Source organism: Myotis nattereri, assembly GCF_964212035.1.
Source record: "Myotis nattereri genome assembly, chromosome: 2".
Lineage (NCBI taxonomy): Eukaryota > Metazoa > Chordata > Mammalia > Chiroptera > Vespertilionidae > Myotis > Myotis nattereri.
In genome coordinates, this window is record NC_138076.1 from 91,492,122 (window position 1) to 91,512,065 (window position 19,944).

At 45.7% G+C, this 19,944-nt stretch overlaps 1 protein-coding gene across 3 annotated transcripts in view; it reads left to right on the forward strand.

Annotated features, from left to right (window-relative positions):
* Positions 1 to 15,167: 15,167 nt before the first annotated feature.
* VPS36 (vacuolar protein sorting 36 homolog) overlaps positions 15,168 to 19,944 on the forward strand; it is a 46,267-nt gene continuing 41,490 nt past the window's right edge. For all 3 annotated transcript variants that reach the window (XM_081082819.1, XM_081082820.1, XM_081082821.1), the window contains exon 1: positions 15,168 to 15,346. In XM_081082819.1, coding sequence (XP_080938945.1) covers positions 15,251 to 15,346 — 96 coding nt within the window. In that variant the 5' untranslated portion in view covers positions 15,168 to 15,250. The remainder of the gene's footprint in view (positions 15,347 to 19,944) is intronic.

A 19,944-nucleotide genomic window follows, 5' to 3' on the forward strand; every position in this document is an offset into this window, starting at 1 on the left:
GTCTATTCAGTGATGTCAGGGGGGTGTTAAAGTCCCCTACTATGTTTGTATTGTTGTTGCTCTCTCCCTTAAAATCCTCCAGAAGATTTTTGTCATATATTTGGATGCTCCAATATTGGGTGTATATATGTTTACCAGAGGTATAGCCTCTTGTTGTATCCATCCTTTTAATATTATGAAGTGGCCTTCATTATCTCATTATAGCCTTCATTTTGAAGTCTATTTTGTCAGATATGAGTAATGCTACTCCAGCTTTTTCTTTTTTCATTTCCTTTTGCCTGGAAACTTTTTTTCCATCCCTTTACTTTCATTCTGTGTGAGTCCTTTGTTCTGAGGTGGGTCTCTTATAGACAGCATATATATGGATCATGTTTTCTTATCCATTCAGCTATTCTATGTCTTATGATTGGAGCATGTAAGCCATTTACATTTAAGGTTCTTGTTGACTAGAGGCCCAATGCACGAAGATTCGTGCAAGAATGGGCCTTCCTTCCCCTGGCTGCCGGTACTGCCTTCTCTCGGGCTGGAGCCGCCTCTCCGCCTTCCCACACTGCCCAGAGGCCCGGAGCGACTGGGGCGGTATGGAATGCCTGTGTCCTGCCCCACCCCCAGCCGCTGGGCACCTGCGTATGCAAATGAACCCACAGTCTTTGTTGGGTTAATTTGCATACTCACTCCTGATTGGCTAGTGGGCATTGCAAAGGTATGGTCAATTTTCATCTTTCTCTTTTATTAGTGTAGATAGGTTCTTATTTTTGCCATTCTTATTATTTATGCTTATGTTCTTCTCTTTATTTCTTCTTCTTACAACAGTCCCTTTAGCATTTCTTTTTTTTAAATTTTTTTTTATTGATTAAGTTATTACATATGTGTCCTTATCCCCATGTTACTCCCCATTCCCCCCACTCACGCCCTCACCCCCCTGTTGTCTGTGTCCATTGCCCTTAGCATTTCTTGCAGTGCTGGTTTGATGGTAATAAGCCAGTCAGAGAAAGATAAGTATCACATGATCTCACTCATATGTGGAATCTAATGAACAAAATAAACTGAGCAAAATAGATCCAGAGGCATAGAAGCATGGAACTGACTGTTGAATCTTAGAGGAAAGGCTGGGAAAGGTGGGTAGGTGGGTGGAAAGAGATCAACCAAAGAACTTGTATACATATATGCATAATCCATGCATACAGACAATAGGGTGGTGAAGGCCTGGGGTGGGGGGAAGGTTCGGGCTAGAAGAGGTCAATGTGAGTAAAAGGGGGCCATATATAATACTTTCAATAATAAAGATAAAAATAAATAAATAAATAAATAGCTGGAGATCTCAATAGACTGAGATGCCGAGTAGAAAAACCTACAAAACTGCTAGGTTTCCAACATTATAATTTTTTTTAAAAATATATTTTATTGATTTTTTACAGAGAGGAAGGGAGAGAGATAGAGAGTTAGAAACATCGATGAGAGAGAAACATCGATCAGCTGCCTCCTGCACACCTCCTACTGGGGATGTGCCCACAACCCAGGTACATGCCCTTGACCGGAATCGAACCTGGGACCTTTCAGTCCGCAAGCCGACGCTCTATCCACTGAGCCAAACCAGTTTTGGCTCCAACATTGTAATTCTTATCTTAGCTCTGGACTCACTTACTACTTCTACAATGGTATCTTTTTAAAGTCATCCTCCCACAATTCCACAATTGTTGAAAGGAGAACAGACTGTTTTCTAAAAGATCCAAAGAGCAGTCTTCCAAACAGGTTTTTGTTAGGTTGGAGAGAGCCCAGGATCAGATACATGCAGACATGTGATGAGATAATGGACTCCCCATGGCATTTCTAACAGATCAGCGTGCCAGACACAGATACTGGCTTCTCCCTGAATCAACATGATCCCCACACAGATACTGACTCCTTCCTGAATACCTTGCTGACCCCCTGCAGCAGAAACTTCCTCAGCTGAATACCTCAGCTCATGTCCACGCCCCTCCCCAACCGCAGTATAAAAAAAACACCCCTCTCCCTGTTGGCGTGAATCCATGTGCCCTGTCTTTGGGGTCCGTGGGTCTCCCGGGGACGCAATAAACCTTTTTCTTTTCTTTTCTTTTCTTTTCTTTTCTTTTCTTTTCTTTTCTTTTCTTTTCTCTTTTCTTTTCTTTTCTTTTCTTTTCTTTTCTTTTCTTTTCTTTTCTTTTCTTTTCTGATTCACTCGATTCTTTATTTCTTATGCCACCTCCTGAGCCACCTAACCTAACAGTTTTCACCAATACAGCTGACCATGAAACTGTAGTACTGTAGTCACCTGAAGTATTGATGATCAGCTTAAGTTGTTCCTTCTGTGTTCATGTGAAATAGGGAAAGAACAGGGCAGAGTGAACAGGGCAGAGCAATACAAGGGACAGAAGAAAACGGGGACTCAATGAGGACATGAATTCCATGGAGGAAGGAACCTCAAGAAAGAGGGAATAGCCCAGTGTTGGGTGCTAAAGAGATCAGGTAGGATTGGGACTGAAAAGGAACCTTTGGATTCAGAAGTTAGGAGGCTCTGACAAAATTATTCTGTAGAAAGTACAAAATACTGCTGAGAGAAATTAAAACCCTAAATAAGTGAAGTAGAGAATATACATATGGATTAGAAGATCCTATATTAAGATATCTATTCTCTCCAAGTAGATTTATTCAATCCCATCGAAATAAAACTAGAAGGCTTTTCTATTGAAATTGACATTGAATTCTAAAATTTAAAAGGAAATGTAAAGGATCTAGAGAGGAACAATTTTGAAACAGAACAAAATTGAAAGATTAACAGTGTTAGGTTAGGTGGCTCAGGAGACGGCACAAGAAATAGAGTCCAGTGAATCAGAAAAGAAAGGAAAGGAAAAGGTTTACTTCTGCGTCCCCGGGAGACCCACGTACCCCAAGGACAGGGCAGTGGATTTACACCAACAGGGAGGGGGGCGCTTTTTTTATACTGTGGTTGGGTGAGGGGCGGGGACATGAGCTGAGGTATTCAGTTGAGGAAGTTTCAGCTGCAGGGGGGTCAGCCAGGTATTCAGGAATGAGTCAGTATCTGTGTGGGGGGTCGTTGTGGATTCAGGGAGAAGCCTGTATCTGTGTCTGGCACGTTGATCTGTGAGAAATCCCAGGGGAAGTCCACTGTCTCATCACATGTCTGCATGTATCTGATCCTGGGCTCTCTCCGACCTAACAAACAGTACCTGATTTCAAAATGTATTTATAAAGCCACAGTAACCCAAGACAGTGTGGCATTGGTGTTAAGAACAACAAATCAATGAAATACAATAGAGATCCAGAAATTCAGGGTGGGACAAAAGTAGGTTTACAGTTAAGAGTACTCAAAACACAAGAGTTTATTCTTGTGTTCTTATTTATTATTTTCCATAGAACAACTGTAAACCTACTTTTGCCCCACCCTATATACTCAAGGCACTATGGTCAGTCAGTTTTCTACAAGTTTCAAAGACAACTCAATGGAGGAGAAGGATAGTCTTTCCAAAAAATGGTGTTGGGACAATTGGCTATGCACATACTAAAGATTAAGCAGAAAGTAACCAATTCTCCATCAACTGATGAATGGATAAACAAATTGTTAAAGATTTATGTAATTGACTACTATTAAGCAATAACAAGGGACAAAATACTGAGAAATGCAACAACTGGATGAGTCATAAAAACATGGCATTGCATTTAAGCCAGAGACAAAGAACTACAATACCTTATGATTCCATTTACCTGAAATTCTAGAAAAGGCAAAACTATAGTGATAAAATGCAGATTAGTAGTTCTTAGAGACCAAGAACTTGGGGGAGGAAATTGAATACAAAGAGCCAGGGGAAACTTTTTAAGGTGATTAAAATATTCTTATACATGATTATGGATAAATGATTATAATCAAAACTCATCATGTATATTTAAAAATTTTTATTGGATGTAAATTATATCTAACTACATAAAGCAGCGGTTCTCAACCTGTGGGTCGCGACCCCTTTGGTGGTCGAACGACCCTTTCACAGGGGTCGCCTAAGACCATCCTGCATATCAGATATTTACATTACGATTCATAACAGTAGTAACATTACAGTTATGAAGTAGCAACGAAAATAATTTTATGGTTGGTCACAACGTGAGGAACTGTATTTAAAGGGCCAGAAGGTTGAGAACCACTGTCCTAGAGCAAAGGAAACTAAGGAGAAAATAAACAAATGGGACTACATCAAAATAAAAAGCTTCTGCACAGCGAAAGTCTTAGGTTTTACGCCGCCGCAAGGAAAAACCGTGAGTCCAAACAGAGACCAAATTAAACAGGCTTTATTGGGAGCACACGGGCGGGTTCACCGGCTCAGAGAGGGGAGCCGGAGAAGCCGCGCCAAACCTGGGCAGGGGCAAGGTTTTATACTTTTCTGAGGCAATTGTTGCTGGCCGAAACTGGTGGCAGTCGGGGCTTTCCAGGGTCAGGTGAAACCTGCGGTCTGTCCTGCGGTTTGGCCATTGTCTGGGAGCCGTTTGTCCGGCAGGGATTTTTCACCGGGGTGGGGTGGTTTTCAGACGTCAGTGTGGACAGGTCAGCTTCTCACCGGCCCAAGAGAGGGAGGGGGTCCTTTCACTCCGGGGCAGGGTGCCAGCGAATACCAGACAGAAAGAAACTATCATCAAAATGAAAAGGGAACCCACTGTAGAGGAGAACATATTTGCCAATGATACATCTAATGAGGGGTTAGTATCTAAAATATATAAAGTACTTATACAACTCATCAAAAGGAAGACGAATAATCCAATTAAAAATGGGCAGAAGACCTGAATAGACATTTCTCCAAAGAGAACATACAAATGGCCAAGAGACATATGAAAAAAAATGTTCAAACTCACCAATCACCATAGAAATACAAATTAAAACCACAAAGAGATATCACCTCAGCCCTGTTAGAATGGCTATCATCAAAATGTCAGAAAACAACAAGTGTTGGATGTGGAGAAAAGGGAATACTAATTTATTGCTGGTGGGAATGCATATTGGTACAGCCACTATGGAAAACAGTATGGAGTTTCTTCAAAAATTAAAAATGGAACTTCTGGTTAACCCAGCAATCCCACTTCTGGGAATCTATCATAAAAACCCCAAAACAGCAATCAGAATGAATATATGCACCCTATGTTCATAGTGGCATTATTTACAATAGCTAAGATTTGGAAACAGCCCAAGTGCCCATCAGTAGATGAATGAATAAAAAAGCTGTGGGACATTTGTACAATGGAATACTATGCAGCTATAAAAAAGAGGGACCTTTTACCCTTTGGAAAAGCCTGGAATATATTATGCTAAGTGAAACAAGACAATCTGAGAAAGACAAATATCACATGATCTCAGTTATTTGTGGAATCTAATAAACGAAATTAATTGACCTGCCCAGCTGGCGTGGCTCAAGGGTCAAGCAATGATCACAGTTTGATTCCTGGTCAGGGCACATGCTTGGGTTGCAGGCTGGATCCCAAGTGTGGGACATGCAGGAGGCAACCATTCAGTGATTCTCTCTCATCATTGATGTTCCTCTCTCTCCCCCTCTCCCTTCCTCTCTCGGAAGTCAATAAAAATATATTAAAAAAAATTAATTGACCAACAAAATGAGACCTGAAGCATGGAACAGACTGACATATCTTGATGTGGGGTGTGGGGGACTAGAAGAGATAAACCAAAGAACTTATATACTTACAAGAGGCCTGGTGCACAAAATTCATGCATGGGCGGGTGTGTGTGTGTGTGTGTGTGTGTGTGTGTCCCTCATCCTGGCCTCCTCCCTCTTGCAATCTGGGACCCCGCAGGGGATATCCGACTGCCCTCTTGCAATCCAGGACCACTGGCTTCTAACTGCTCGCCTGCCTGCCTGCCTGCCTTATTGCCCCTAACCGCCTCTGCCTTGCCTGCCAGATTGCTCCTAATCACTCTGCCTGGCTGCCTGATCTCCCCTAACTACTCTGCCTGCCTGTCTGATCGCCCCAACTGTTTGCCTACCTGCCTGATTGCCCCTAACCACCTCTGCCTCAGCCCCCGCTGCTGTGGCATCATCTGGAAGGATGTCCAGAATGACATCCGGAAGGTCGTTTGGCTGTCTGGTCTAATTAGCATATTACACTTTTATTATTATAGACTAGAGGCCTGGTGCACAAAATTTTGTGCACTCGGGGGGGGGGGGAAGGGGGACCCTCAGCCCAGCCTGTGCCCTCTCGCAGTCTGGGACCCCTCAGGAGATAACGACCTGCTGGCTTAGGCCTGCTCCCGGGTGTCAGAGGGCAGGCCCAATCCCTAGGTGCATTTGGGGAGTTGGGGCGCCGCCCCGTCATGCACAGAGCAGGGCGAACGGGAGGTTGTGATGCCACCCTCAGTCACGCTCAGGTTAGGGCCGATTGGGGGGTTGGGGCACCGTCCCCTGTCACACTCAAGGCAGGGTCGATGGGGAGGTTGTGGCGCCACCCCCTGTCACGCACAGAGCAGGGCCCTTCAGGGGGTTGGGGCACTGCCCCCGGTCACTCACAGAGCAGGGCCCATCAGGGGGTTGGGGCACCGCACCCTGTCACACACAGAGCCGCAGGGTGATCAGGGGGTTGGGGAGCTCCCCCTATCAGGCACAGAGCAGGGCTGATCAAGGGGTTCGGGCGCCTTCCCCTGTTATGAACAGAGCAGGGTGGATAGGGAGGTTGTGGCCCCGCCCCCTGTTACACACAGAGCCGCAGGGCGATCAGGGGGTTTGGGCGCTGCCCCCTGTCACGCTGATCCCGGTGCCGGCAGGCCTCGCGGCTCAGTTGATCCCGGTGCTGGGAGGCATATTACCCTTTTACTACATAGGGTAGAGGCCTGGTGCACGGGTGGGTGCCAGCTGGTTTGCCCTGAAGGGTGTCCTGGATCAGGGTGGGGGTCCCCACTGGGGTGCCTGGCCAGGCTGGGTGAGGGGCTGATGGCTGTTTGCAGCTGGTCACACACCCTTCAGGATGGGGGTCCCCACTGGGGTGCCTGGCCAGTCTGGGTGAGGGGCTGAGGATGTTTTCAGGCTGGGGGTGACTGAAGCTCCCAACCGCTCCTTTTTTTTTTCTTCTTTTTTTTTTTTTATTCTGGGCCAGCTTTAGCTTTGAGGCTTGGCTCCAGCTCTTAGGCCTCCGCTGCTGAAAGTAGGTTTCTGGCCTTTGCTTACAATGTTGCGATCCTGCTGGCTGAAGGACTAAAGCAGGTTCTGGGGTTTTGTTTAGCTTCTATATTTGTAACATAGTTGCTTAGAGTTGCAGCTCAGAGGCCTGCAGCGGCAGGTGGGGAATGTTGGAGTCCTCCGTCACTGAAGCAAGCAAGCTTCATGTTAGTTTCAAGCTGCCTGGCTGCCGGCTGCCATCTTGGCTCACAGTTAATTTGCATATCGCCCTGATTAGCCAATGGGAAGGGTAGTGGTCGTATGCCAATTACCATGTTTCTCTTTTATTAGATAGGATATTCATAGCCCATGGACATGGGCTATACAGTAGTGAAGACCTGGGAGGGTGGGTAGGGGCTGGGAGGAGGGGGATGATGAGGGGGGAAATGAGAGATATCTGTAATACTGTCAACAATAAAAAATATATTAAAAAATAAACTAAAAATTAAAATAAATAAAAGAATTTCAATAGAAGAATTGGAAAAAATTAACGGTCACTGTTGAAAATACAAATTCAGTCTCCAATATTTAGAAATTGAAACCGGACACCCACCAGACCCTAATCATGTTTCTTTTCCTTGGTGATACTGGAAGTTTTTTGAAGTATCTTGTAGAAAACAGGAGAGGCTGCGCTCCAACCCTTCTGTAGCATCAACCATAACTGGCTAACATCAGCTGAAAATGGTCTAGCCAATGCAGTTAGCAGTTAAGTGACTCCAGTGTGACCTCAAGACCTTGATGAAACCAAAAATTACACTTCCATGGAACTAAAATTCTTTTTTTTTTTTAAATTAAATCTTTATTGTTCAGATTATTACATTAGTTACTCTTTTTTCCCGCCATAACTCCCCTCCACCCAGTTCCCACCTCACCCTCCACCCTCACTCCCCACCAACTGTCCTCATCCATAGATGCACAATTAATGTCCAATCTCTTCCCTCACCCCCACACCCCTTTCCCCCCACCCCAAGAATAGTCAGTCCATTCCCTTTCTATGTCCCTGATTCTATTACAATCACCAGTTCATACTGTTCATCAAATTATTTATTCACTTGATTTTTAGATTCACTTGTTGATAGATGTGTATTTGTTGTTCATAATTTGTATCTTTACCTTCTTCTTCTTCTTCCTCTTCTTAAAGGATATCTTTCAGCATTTTATATAATACTGGTTTGGTGGTGATGAACTCCTTTAGCTTTTTCTTGTCTGTGAAGCTCTTTATCTGGCCTTCACTTCTGAATGATAGCTTTGCTGGATAAAGTAGTCTTCGTTGTAGGTTCTTGGTATTCATCACTTTGAATATTTCTTGCCACTCCCTTCTGGCCTGCCAAGTTTCTGTTGAGAAATCAGCTGACAGTTGTATGGGTACTCCCTTGTAGGTAAGTGAGTTTCTTTCTCTTGCTGCTTTTAGGATTCTCTCTTCGTATTTTGCTCTTGGCATTTTAATTATGATGTGTCTTGGTGTGGTCCTCTTTGGATTCCTTTTGTTTGGGGTTCTCTGCGCTTCCTAGACTTGTAAGTCTATTTCTTTCACCAGGTAGGGGAAGTTTTCTGTCATTATTTCTTCCAATAGGTTTTCAATATCTTGCTCTCTCTCTTCTTCTGGCACCCCTATAATTTGGATGTTGGTACGCTTGAAGCTGTCCCAGAGGCTCCTTACACTTTCTTCATATTTTTGGATTCTTTTTTCATTTTACTTTTCCGGTTGGGTATTTTTTGCTTCTTCGTATTTCAAATCTTTGACTTGATTCTTGCGATCCTCTGGTCTGCTGTTGGGAGTCTGTATAATATTCTTTATTTCAGTCAGTGTATGCTTAATTTCTAGTTGGTTCTTTATCACAACATCGAGGGTTTCACCAGTCTTCTTGAGGATCTCACTACATTTATCGGCAGTCTCACCAGTCTTCTTGAAGATCTCACTACATTTATCAGTGGTCTCACCAGTCTTTTCGAGGGCCTTATTAAATTTATTGGCAGCTTCTAGACAGTTCTCTAAAGACCTTAAAAGTGTGGTTTTGAACTCTATATCCAGCAGTTTCCTTTCGTCCAATTCTGTCGTTTGTGTCCTGTTTCTTTGTCTCGGCATTTTTTATGCTTCGCCGTGTCGATAGAGTGCCTTTCTGTGCTAAGTGTCCCAATTACCTGAGGTAGACACTCTTGGTGCACCCCCTTGTGGGCTTTGTGCACAGTCTTGTTGTAATTAAGCCTTGATTGTTGTAGTTATCACTGGGAGGAATTGACCTCCAGGCCAATTGGCTGTGAGAATCAGCTGTGTCTGCAGTGGGAGAACTTCTGTGCTGGAGACACCCCTCTGGGGCTAGACTTGCTTCGATGGGGCTTTGGTGCTCACTGAGTCTGCCCCCTGAGTGTGTCTTTTATGGTTCCACGGAGCTGCAAACTGGATGGTCCACTCTGAACTCTGGGTTTCCTGGCTCCTGGATCTCTAGGGAGGTGCTAATCTAGCCTTTGCCTGAGGCTATCTATCAAAAGTCTCCCTGCAGGGCTTGGACGGGGCGGGTCCCACGGGATCAACAGGGTGGGATTAGCAATTATGGCTGCTCTCAGTCTTGCCCTCAGAGGCTCCGCTTCTCAGTGTCAGTAATCGATGCAAGCCCCACGGAGAGAAAGCTGCCCTAGTGTTCTGAGGGATGCCAGACAGTCCCGCTTCTCCTGTATTAGTCTGGGTCCCTAGAGACTTGCCCGGAGCTGGAGCTCAGAGCCTGAGACTCCCTCCCCATTGAAAACGACAACCACGCCCTCAGCCGCCAGCCCGCTCCGCATGCACTCCGCACCTTAGTATTTTACTTCAGCACTGCGCCTCCTCTGGGTCTCGGTATCCTTTTCTCTTTCCTCCTAGTTGTAGAACTTCCACCCAGCCAGCCTTCCTGTGGTTCTGGATGATGTCCGTTCTTTTAGTTGTATTTTTGAAGTAGTTGTTCGAGGCAGCAAACTCCAGTGTTTACCTATGCCGCCATCTTGGTTTCTCTCCCTAAAATTCTTAGACCCATTTTCAAAGTGAGGGGTGCCTGAAACTGTTGCCCAGTTGGAAAGAAAACCAAACACCGCTAGGAATGCATGACTTCAACCAATCAAACCCTGCCAACTTGGAACTCCGTTGTATTTTATGTTGCTCTTCCCATACCTTACTTCAATTGACTAAGTTCAGAATCACCCAATCAGATCCTCCTAAATTAGAATTTATGAATAACTTCTTCTAATCCTCACCTCCTAAAACTTGTCTCCAGGTTTTGTTAGGGGCAACAGACTTGAGCTTTTGTCATGGAACTGAACCAGAGTTCGCTTGCCTGTGTGCACAAATGGAAAGAAATGTACAAGCAGGAGTTTACAGTGGTGAAAAGAATTAACTTATTAGGATTGGTGCCAAGCTGGAGAATGGTTGAGTTCCTACTCCAAAATACCCAACTCCCTGATGGCTTACAGACAAGAAAGAGACTTTATAGAGTAAAAATAATCACAAGTCATCCTGAGTAAGGGGCTTGGGATCATGGGTAAAACTGATTCAAGAATGAGGTGAGGGGAAGAGTTCCAGTCAAAATGACAATATAGATAAACTCTGTGCTTTCCTCCTCCCATTACCACATTCTAATTACAAGTAAATTATAGAACAGTCAACCTAGAGAACCATCCAAAGACTACCTGAACAGAAGTCCTGTAACTAAGTATATAAAGAAGCAGCCACTTTGAGATGGGTAGGAGTGGGTGGAGACATTAACCAGGCTGGCTTCATAGCCAGTTGTGGCAGTTGAGAATTGGGAGGGATCGTTCAGTGGCAGAGGTCTCCTGCTGAGAAACAAGGGGTCCCAGCCCCACACTTGGCTCCCCATCCCGGAGAAACAATGCCAGGAAGAGGAGCCCCACAACATCTTGCTGTGAAAATCAGTGGGGATTCTCCCGGATGATATGGAAGGCTGAGGGAAACCCAGGTGTCCTCCTAAAAGGCCCTCACACAGGCTAACTCTCTCATAGGCACTCACCCTGGACTCCAGGGAGAGATAGGGGCTGGGCTGGGCTGGGCTGGGGGAGGGAGGACCAGAGACATACAGGGAAAACTGAGCTGTATGGCTTCAGGGTAAGGGCTGGAGGGACGGCCACCATTGCCTCTGTATTGAGCTCTTCTCTCACACAGCCAAATCTGAATCTGCACTAACCTGGTGAACACCATTCGTCCCACCCTGGTGACTCCCTGAGACCCTGCCTCACCGAACTTGCATACCACCTGGGGCTCTTTCAATAGCTGAGTCCTGTAAGCAGCCAGCAGGTGGCAGCAGACCTCAGCAAGCTCATTTGATGAGTGGCCTGAGGCTGGTACTGGTGGTAGCCAGCCTCAGTTCATAGCATGGCCTCTTCCACTCATCTCCAGGCCCAGCACTTTGTAGCCCCTATGAGGTAGTGCCAAGGCTGTCAGAGGCTGAATTTGGCCAACACCAGAGGCCCCGGAAACAGAGGCCACATTCAGTGGCTGGCTTCAGACAACAGAGCACTACCCAATTAGCTACACAAGTGACACACCAGAAGGGTGCTTTCAGCAGACATCAGAGCCCACTGGGGTGAGTCCTGCTCTGTGGAATCAGCCCCCCACCCCAGCAGCTTGTATGGGGTGGTTGCAGCCAAAACTTACAGCCAGTCAGCCTCAACCCCACCCACTGACATGCCAACAGCAACCAAGGCTCAACTATAACAGGAGGGCGCACACAACCCACACAAGGGACACGCCTGGAGCACCCAGCTCAGGTGATCAGGAAGACTGTGCCACTGGGCCCCACAGAAAACCTACTCTATTAGGCCACCCTGTCAAGACTGGAAGATGTAGCAGATCTAACTAATACATAGAAACAAACACAGAGAGGCAGCCAAGATGAGAGACAAAGAAACATGTCCCAGGCCAGCTAGCGTGGTTCAGTGGTTGAGTGTCGACCCATGAACCAAGGGCACATGCTGGGGTTGCAGGCTCAATTCCCAGGAGGGAGCGTGCAGGAGGCAGCTGATTGATGATGTTTCTCTCTCATTGATGTTTCTATCTCTATATCCCTCTCCCTTCCTCTCTCTCTCAAAATCAATAAAAACGTATTAAAAAAAAGAAAAAAGAAAAAGAAACATGTCCCAAATGAAAGACCAGGAGAAAACTCCAGAAAAATAACTAAATGGAATGGAGGCAAGCAATCCACCATATACAGAATTCAAAACACTGGTTATAAGGATTCTCAAGAAACTTAGTGAGAAATTCAATAAAGGTATAGTAAGCATAAAAAAAGAACATAGAAATAATAAAAAAAAGCAGTCAGAAATAAGAATACAATAACTGAAAGAATACACTACACTGTAATAATTATGTGTTTTATGGGGCCAGGTAGGTACTTGAAGCATCAGGGGAACCACTCCGTAAAGTACATGATTTTCTAACCACTTTGCTGCACATCTGAAACTAATTGTGAATGTAAACTGTAATTGAAAAAATAAATAAAAAATATTATAAAAAGAATACACTAGAAGGAATCAACAGATTAAATGAAGCAGAGAATTGAATCAGTGATTTGGAAGACAAGGTGGCAGAAAACACCCAGTATTACAAGAAATGCTAAAGGGACTTCTTTAAGAAAAAGGAGGGGGAAAGAACATAAATATAAGTAATAAAATGACAATAATTACATACCTATTAATAATCAGTTTAAATATAAATGGATTAAGTGCTCCATGCAAAAGACATAGGGTAGCTGAATGGGTAAGAAAATAAGACCAATACATATGCTGTTTACAAGAAAGCCACTTCAGAACGGAAGACACACAAAGACTGAGAGTAAAGGGATGGAAAAAGATATTTCATGCAAATGAAAATTAAAAAAAAAAGCTGGGGGAGTAATACATATATCAGACAAAATAGACTTTAAAACAAAGGTTATAATAAGAGACAAAAAAGGACAGGACACTTCATAATGATAAAGGGATCAATCCAATAAAAGGATATAACCCTTTTAAACATTTATGCATCCAACATAGGAGCACCTAAATCTATGAAGAAAATATTGGTGGACATAACAGAAGGGATCAACAGTAATAAAGTTATAGTAGCAGACTTTAATGTCCCTACTATGTGATCAATGTATTGATCTTCCAGACTGAAAATAAAAAAGGAAATAGTGGTCTTAAATGACACATTAGACCAGATGAATTTAATTGATATTTTTAGAGCATTTCACCCCAAAGCAGCAGAATATACATTCTTTTCAAGTGCACATGGAACCAACATTGTTTATAACTAGAGGCCCGTTGCATGAAGAGATTCGTGCAATAGGCCTTCCCTTCCCCTGGCTGCCGGCACCAGTCTTCCTCCAGCACCCGGCACCCAGGCCTTCGCTCTTGCCGGAGCCTTCAGTCTTTGCCGTTCCTGCTCCGCAGCTTCGCACCTATGTATCCAAATTAACCGCCATCTTTGTTGGGTTAATTTGCATACTCTCCTGATTGGCTGGTGAGCATAGCAGAGGGACAGTCAATTTACATGTTTGTATATTATTAGGTGAGATAGCTAAGATACAGAAGCAACCTAAGTGCCCATCATTGGGCAATTCGATAAAGATGTGTGGTACATATCTACAATGGGATATTACTCGGCCATAAAAAGAATGAAATCTTGGGAGTGGCGGGGGAAGGGGGAAAAAGGAGACATATGGAATACTTTAAACAATAATAATAATAAAAAATGAATGAAATCTTACCATTTGTGATAACAGGGATGGACCTAGAGGGTATTATGCTAAGTGAAGTAAGTCAGACAGTGAAAGACAAATACCATATGATTTCATTTACATGTAGAATTTAACGAAAAAAATAAATGAACAAACAAAATAGAAGAGAGCAAACTGATGGTTGCCAGATAAGAGAGGTGGTTGGGGGTTTGGGTGAAAAACTTGAAGGGATTAAGAAGTACAAGTTTACAGTTACAAAATAGTCATGGAGCTGTAAAGTACAGCATAGGGTAGTGGTCGGCAAACTGCGGCTCGCGAGCCACATGCTGCTCTTCGGCCCCTTGAGTGTGGCTCTTCCACAAAATACCACGTGCGGGCGCACATGTACAGTGCGATTGAAACTTCATAGCCCATGCGCAGAAGTCGGTATTTTGTGGAAGAGCCACACTCAAGGGGCCAAAGAGCCACATGTGGCTCGTGAGCCGCAGTTTGCCGACCACTGGCATAGGGAAAATAGTCAATAGTATTGTAACCGCTATGTATGGTTACAGGTGGATACTAGACTTACCAATGGGATCACTTCATAAATTATATGAATGTCTAACGGTAGACTCTAACCACTACGCTGTATACCTGAAACTAATATCAAATAATATTGAATATCTGTAATTGAAGAAAAATTTTAGGACAGTAAATCATTTATTTCAGGTCTTGAGATCACCTTTGGTGTCCTTCAGTTTGGTTTCATGAGGATGTGGCTAGGGGGTCCGTCAGCTTCAGGAGCTGAAATACAACTCAGGTCATGATGTTATCTTTAGCTTAACAAACTCCTATCTTGCATCCATTCGTCAAGGGATGGCCATTGCTCTTGCTGCCTCAAGGGACTAATAACTAAGGTAAGGGCTTAACATTTAACGGCATGCTGTAAAGAAACTGAATAGAGTGCTGGGGCTACATATTAAAGCAAAATCACACATTAAATCAGGACCCTCGGTTTCCATTTCAGCTGTGTAAAAACAATTCAGGCCATAAATATTCATTTGGGATGCAGGAATAATGAGCAATAAGGAAGTCCAAACTGCGGTCCCGGCTCCACCAAAGTCCCTTGTAAGCTCTGGGTTCCTGCCTCTGGGGGACAAAGGATGGGGTGGACAACCCGCCGGCCATTGGCGGAACGACAGCCAGGGGGCGCTGCAGGCACACTGGCACGTCCCTGGGGACCTCCGGGCCCGCGCACTCCCCAGGGCTCCCGCTGGCCGCTCCCTCCCCGCCCGCCGCCAGGGGGCGGTGCAGGCCACCCAGCGCTCACAAGCTGCCCGAGAGCGGCGGCGCGGGCGAGCCGGTGGGGCGGGCCAGGCGGAAGGCATGGACCGCTTCGTGTGGACCAGCGGCCTTCTGGAGATCCACGAGGCCCTGGTGATCCAGCAGCGCGGGGTGCGCATCTACGACGGCGAGGAGAAGGTAGGGCGGCAGCGCGGCCCGCCGGGCCTCGCTCTCGGTCCTCGGCGCGCAGTCGGCCGGCCTGCCGGGCCTCCCCCGCGCGTCGGCGCCGCCCGAGCTGCGCACTGGCTCCGAACTGGCTCCGACGCCGGGCCGGTGGTTCCCGGCGGGCGCGCACGGTGGCCGACCCCCTCTGCCCCCCAAAATCTTCCTTAGAATGGCACGGCCTGCGCGGGCCGGGAGGGGCGCCGGCCGAGTCACCCGTCCTCCGCCGCCGGGTCGGCGTGTGCCCCGCGCTGGTGAGGACCCCGCCGGGGTCTCGTCCCCTCCCACCGGGAGGGCGGGCCGTGCGGCCTCCCGGCGCCGCGGGGGTTCCGCCCCAGCCCCCGGAGCGGCCGGCCGATTGCCTCAGTGGATTTCTGAAAAGAGGTCTCGTCTCGTTGAGACGCCAAAAAGCTAAAGTTTTCTTTAAAAAAGAAATTTACGTTAGAAAGGGATTTTGAGCGTTTGTTTTGTCGTCGAGTGATGCAGTGTAGCAGGCCGCGCCTCGTAATCCAAGCGTACGCCTTCGGAGATGGGTGTGCAACCCGGGGGTAAGTGTCAGCTGTAAGCCGGCGTTCTGCGGGGACTGCATCTGACCGCCGCTGCCCTCCGGTTCTGGTTGGCCTGTGTGAGCTGGGAGTAGCAGAGCACGGAACATCCACGTCCGTTTCCGGAGTGTCGCCCGCTCTGCGTCCGTCCTCGTTCTGCTGGTGACACTCCCCTCTGTACCTTCCCTGCCCCGCGGCTGGTCCCCGCGGCCGGGATCGGAGGCTCCGCCGGCCCGGCTCTTCCTCCTCTGGGCATTTTCCATGTGCTGTGTTGTCTCCATTATGGAGGCAGGTCTTTTTCTCAAGTAATTTGCTTGGACTTAGCCATTTACTTCCTCAGCACTTGTATTGACTTGATTCCAAATCGGGTTTGCACTTTTTGGCTGGAGTGACAGCTAACTGTTTTTGTTTTTTAAACCAAGGTTACACCTTTGGAACCATTTTAAATGGGAAGCCTGAGTAACCCGGGTCTGATGATGCCCCGCTCTCAGAACTGAAAGCTGACAAGGCTAGATTAGTCTTCAGAGACTCCTCCAAAGCCACACCCTTCTGGAAGTCATGCTTTTGCAAAGCACAACACTGTAGTCTGTAGAATCCCAGCATGCAAATTAGGGACATCTTGGCTGACACGTAATGTAACTTTGATATATTTAAAATAATAAAAAATCAAAACCATTAATACCTGTATATGAAAAACGATTGTTAAACCAGCAAATTCTGTTTTTCTCTTAAAATTGTTTTGCTTCTTGGTTTAGCAGACAAGTAGATAATAGGTATCTGAGGATTAAGAAAAACTTGGTTGAGTTGAGACCTTTGATCTAGTCAAGAATTCTTAACTGTTCTAAACACTTGGGGTGGTGAAGGAGGGGTGTAGGTGTCTTGAAATGGAAACAGAACTCTAGGACAAGCCAGCTCACCACTGTGGCCCCTGGGCTGGAAATAGTCACTTGCTGAGGTGTTACTAGTGTGACTGAGGGCCCGACTGAGTCCTGGGGGAAAGTCCTGTGTCCTGGCCTCCTCCATCTGTTGGAAGGCTTCCAGATCTCACACATCTGAAGACTCTAGGAAGCTGCAAGTCAGCTTCCAGGTCTGATCAAGTTTCCTTTCAAAATCTTTCACTGGCTGCCTTGACTGCTTAGCCTTCAGAGCTTTGTATCCCAACACATTTCCCAGACAAGTGTGCACAAGTGGCTGTCTAATAGACCAGGAGGGCAGGAAATCTGCCTTACTCATCCTTGTTTCTTCTGGCTCATTGTGGGTGTGAAATACATTGTTAAACAAATTTCTAAATAACTAGAGCACCTATTATATAAAGCGCTTTATATACAATCTCATTTAATCCTCTCAATGGGTGTTCGAGGTTAGTATTTCACTGACTGAGAAAAACTCAGAAAGTGACTTGCCTAAGTAAGATACATAGTTATCAGGAGAGACAGGAGTTAAACCTCTACTGATCAGACATGGGCCCATTATGGATGGATAATTTGTTATTTTCATAATCAGTATAGATTATTTGTTTTCATTCACAGAATCTTCTGTAGCCTCAGCTAATTTAAAAAATAATGTGATCAATAGCATAAAGTGGCAAGTTGGCTGCATATACTAGAAGATTTAGAAAATATTTCTTTGCTTTCATCTAGTTATTTCACTTTTAGGAATTTACCCTTGGGAAATATCCTATCTAATAATAGAGAAACATGGTAATTAACCATAACTTCGCTACCCTTCCCATTGGCTAATCAGCAAGATATGCAAATTAACTGCCAGCCAAGATGGCGGCTGGCAGCCAGGCAGCTGAATCAAACGTGAACATGAGGCTTGCTTACTCCAGTGATGGAGGAAGTCAACATTCCCCGCCTGCCACAGCTCAGCTCTGAGCTCCGGATGAAACAATGTTGCAATTATAGAACCTAAACAAACCCCAGAAACCTGCTTTCAGCCAGCGCGGCCTCAGAGCTTAGAGGGGCCAGTGATGGCAACAGAGTTTCAATTATAGAATCTAAACAAACCCAGGTACCTGCTTTCAGTTGGCAACGGCCTCAGAGCTGGAGCCTGCTCTCAGCTCCAGTGACAGCTATAGAAGGTAAATTAATCCCAGAATAAAAAAAAAAAGAAAAAAGGAGAGGCTGGGAGTTTCAGTCGCCCACCAGCCTGAAAACAGCCCTCAGCCCCTCACCCAGACTGGTCAGGCACCCCAGTGGGGACCCCCACCCTGAAGGGTGTGTGACCAGCTGCAAACAGCCATCATCCCATCATATAGGCTGGCCAGGCACCCAAGCAGGACCCCCACCCTGATCCGGGACACCCTTCAGGGCAAACCAGCCGGCCCCCACCCGTGCATCAGGCCTCTATCCTATATAATAAAAGGGTAATATGGAAACTGACCCTAACAGCAGAAGGACTGGGAATGGCTGATCACTATGACACACACTGACCAGCAGGGGGCAGATGCTCAATGCAGAAGCTGCCCTCTGGTGGTCAGGGCGCTCTCACATGGGAGGAACTCTGCTCAGCCACAAGCCAGGCTGATGGCTGCCAGTACAGCGGTGGTGGTGGGAGCCTCTCCTGCCTCCTCAGCAGTGCTAAGGATGTCCGACTCCAGTTTAGGCCTGCTCCCCGCTGGCAAGTGGACATCCCCCGAGGGCTGCCGGGCTGCCAGAGGGATGTCTGATTGCCAGCTTAGTCCCAATCCCCCGGGGAGCAGGCCTAAGCCAGCAAGTGGTCACCCCTGAGGGGCCCCAGACTGCGAGTGGGCACAGGCCGGGCTGAGGGACCCCCCATCCCCCCGGAGTGCACAAATTTTTGTGCACCGGGCCTCTAGTATATAATAATAAAAGTATAATATGCTAATTAGACCAGATATCCTTCCGGACGACCTTCTAGAGGAAGCCAGGGCTGCAAGGGAAGCCTGGGTCCCAGGTGCCAGAGGGAAGCCTGTGCTGGCAGCTGGGGAAAGAACAGCCTACTCTTGCATGAATTTTGTGCATCGGGCCTCTAGCGGATGTATAAAAATGTAACAAATGTGGATGCTCATCTCAGCAATATTATATGTTATGTATTATTATGTATAGAGAAACATTGGAAGCAATCTGAATGTCTACCATAGGGATTGGTTAATTAAATATGACAGCCCTGATGAGGAATTGCTAATGATAGGCTGCTAAGGGAAAAAAGCATGTTAAAAAACTAACTATAAATATCATGACCTCTTTTTGTTTAAAGATTATACAAATGCACATACACATACATACACACATCACATATATGCACACACATATATGTGTATACGTGTGTGTGTATACATATACTCTGGTATGATTATGATTGATTTCATTTTCTTTTTTAGTTTAAAAATTATTTTTCAGATTTTTTAACTGTTACTTTTATAACAGAAAAAATGTTAAATAAAAAAAACAAAAGAGGGTAAGAACTTACTCATCAAATGCCTACGTTAGATCAACCTTTAAGTAGTTAAAATTATTCAAGTGGTAGAAGGAAACCAGTCTAAACTTGTCTATCAGGTTTAGCTCACAATCCCTTGGGATCCCTTGAAAGGGAGAGAGAGATAGAAATATCATTGATGAGAGAGAATCATTGATCGGCTGCCTCTTGCACGCCCCCTGCTGGGGATCGAGCCTGCAACCTGGGCATGTGCCCTTAACTGGAATGGAACTTGGGACTCTTCAGTCCACAGGCTGATGCTCTATCCACTGAGCAAAACTGGCTAGGGCAAGATAAATAGTTCCTTAATCAAAACTATTATGCTCCAATGTAGCATCATGTACTACTCTTAAGTTGATAAAATATTTGCTGTTAGAAAAGGGCAACCTTATTGGCAAAAAGATTTAAAAAATATTTTCAATTATTTGGTTTTATATACACAAGATTAACCCAAACCTTTGAAACCAATCAGAATTAAGTGCCACTACTATGTATGTTTTACTTCTCATTCATAGTAACATGTGTGTGTGTGTGACCAGCTGCAAACAGCCATCATCCCCTCATTCAGGCTGGCTAGGCACCCCAGTG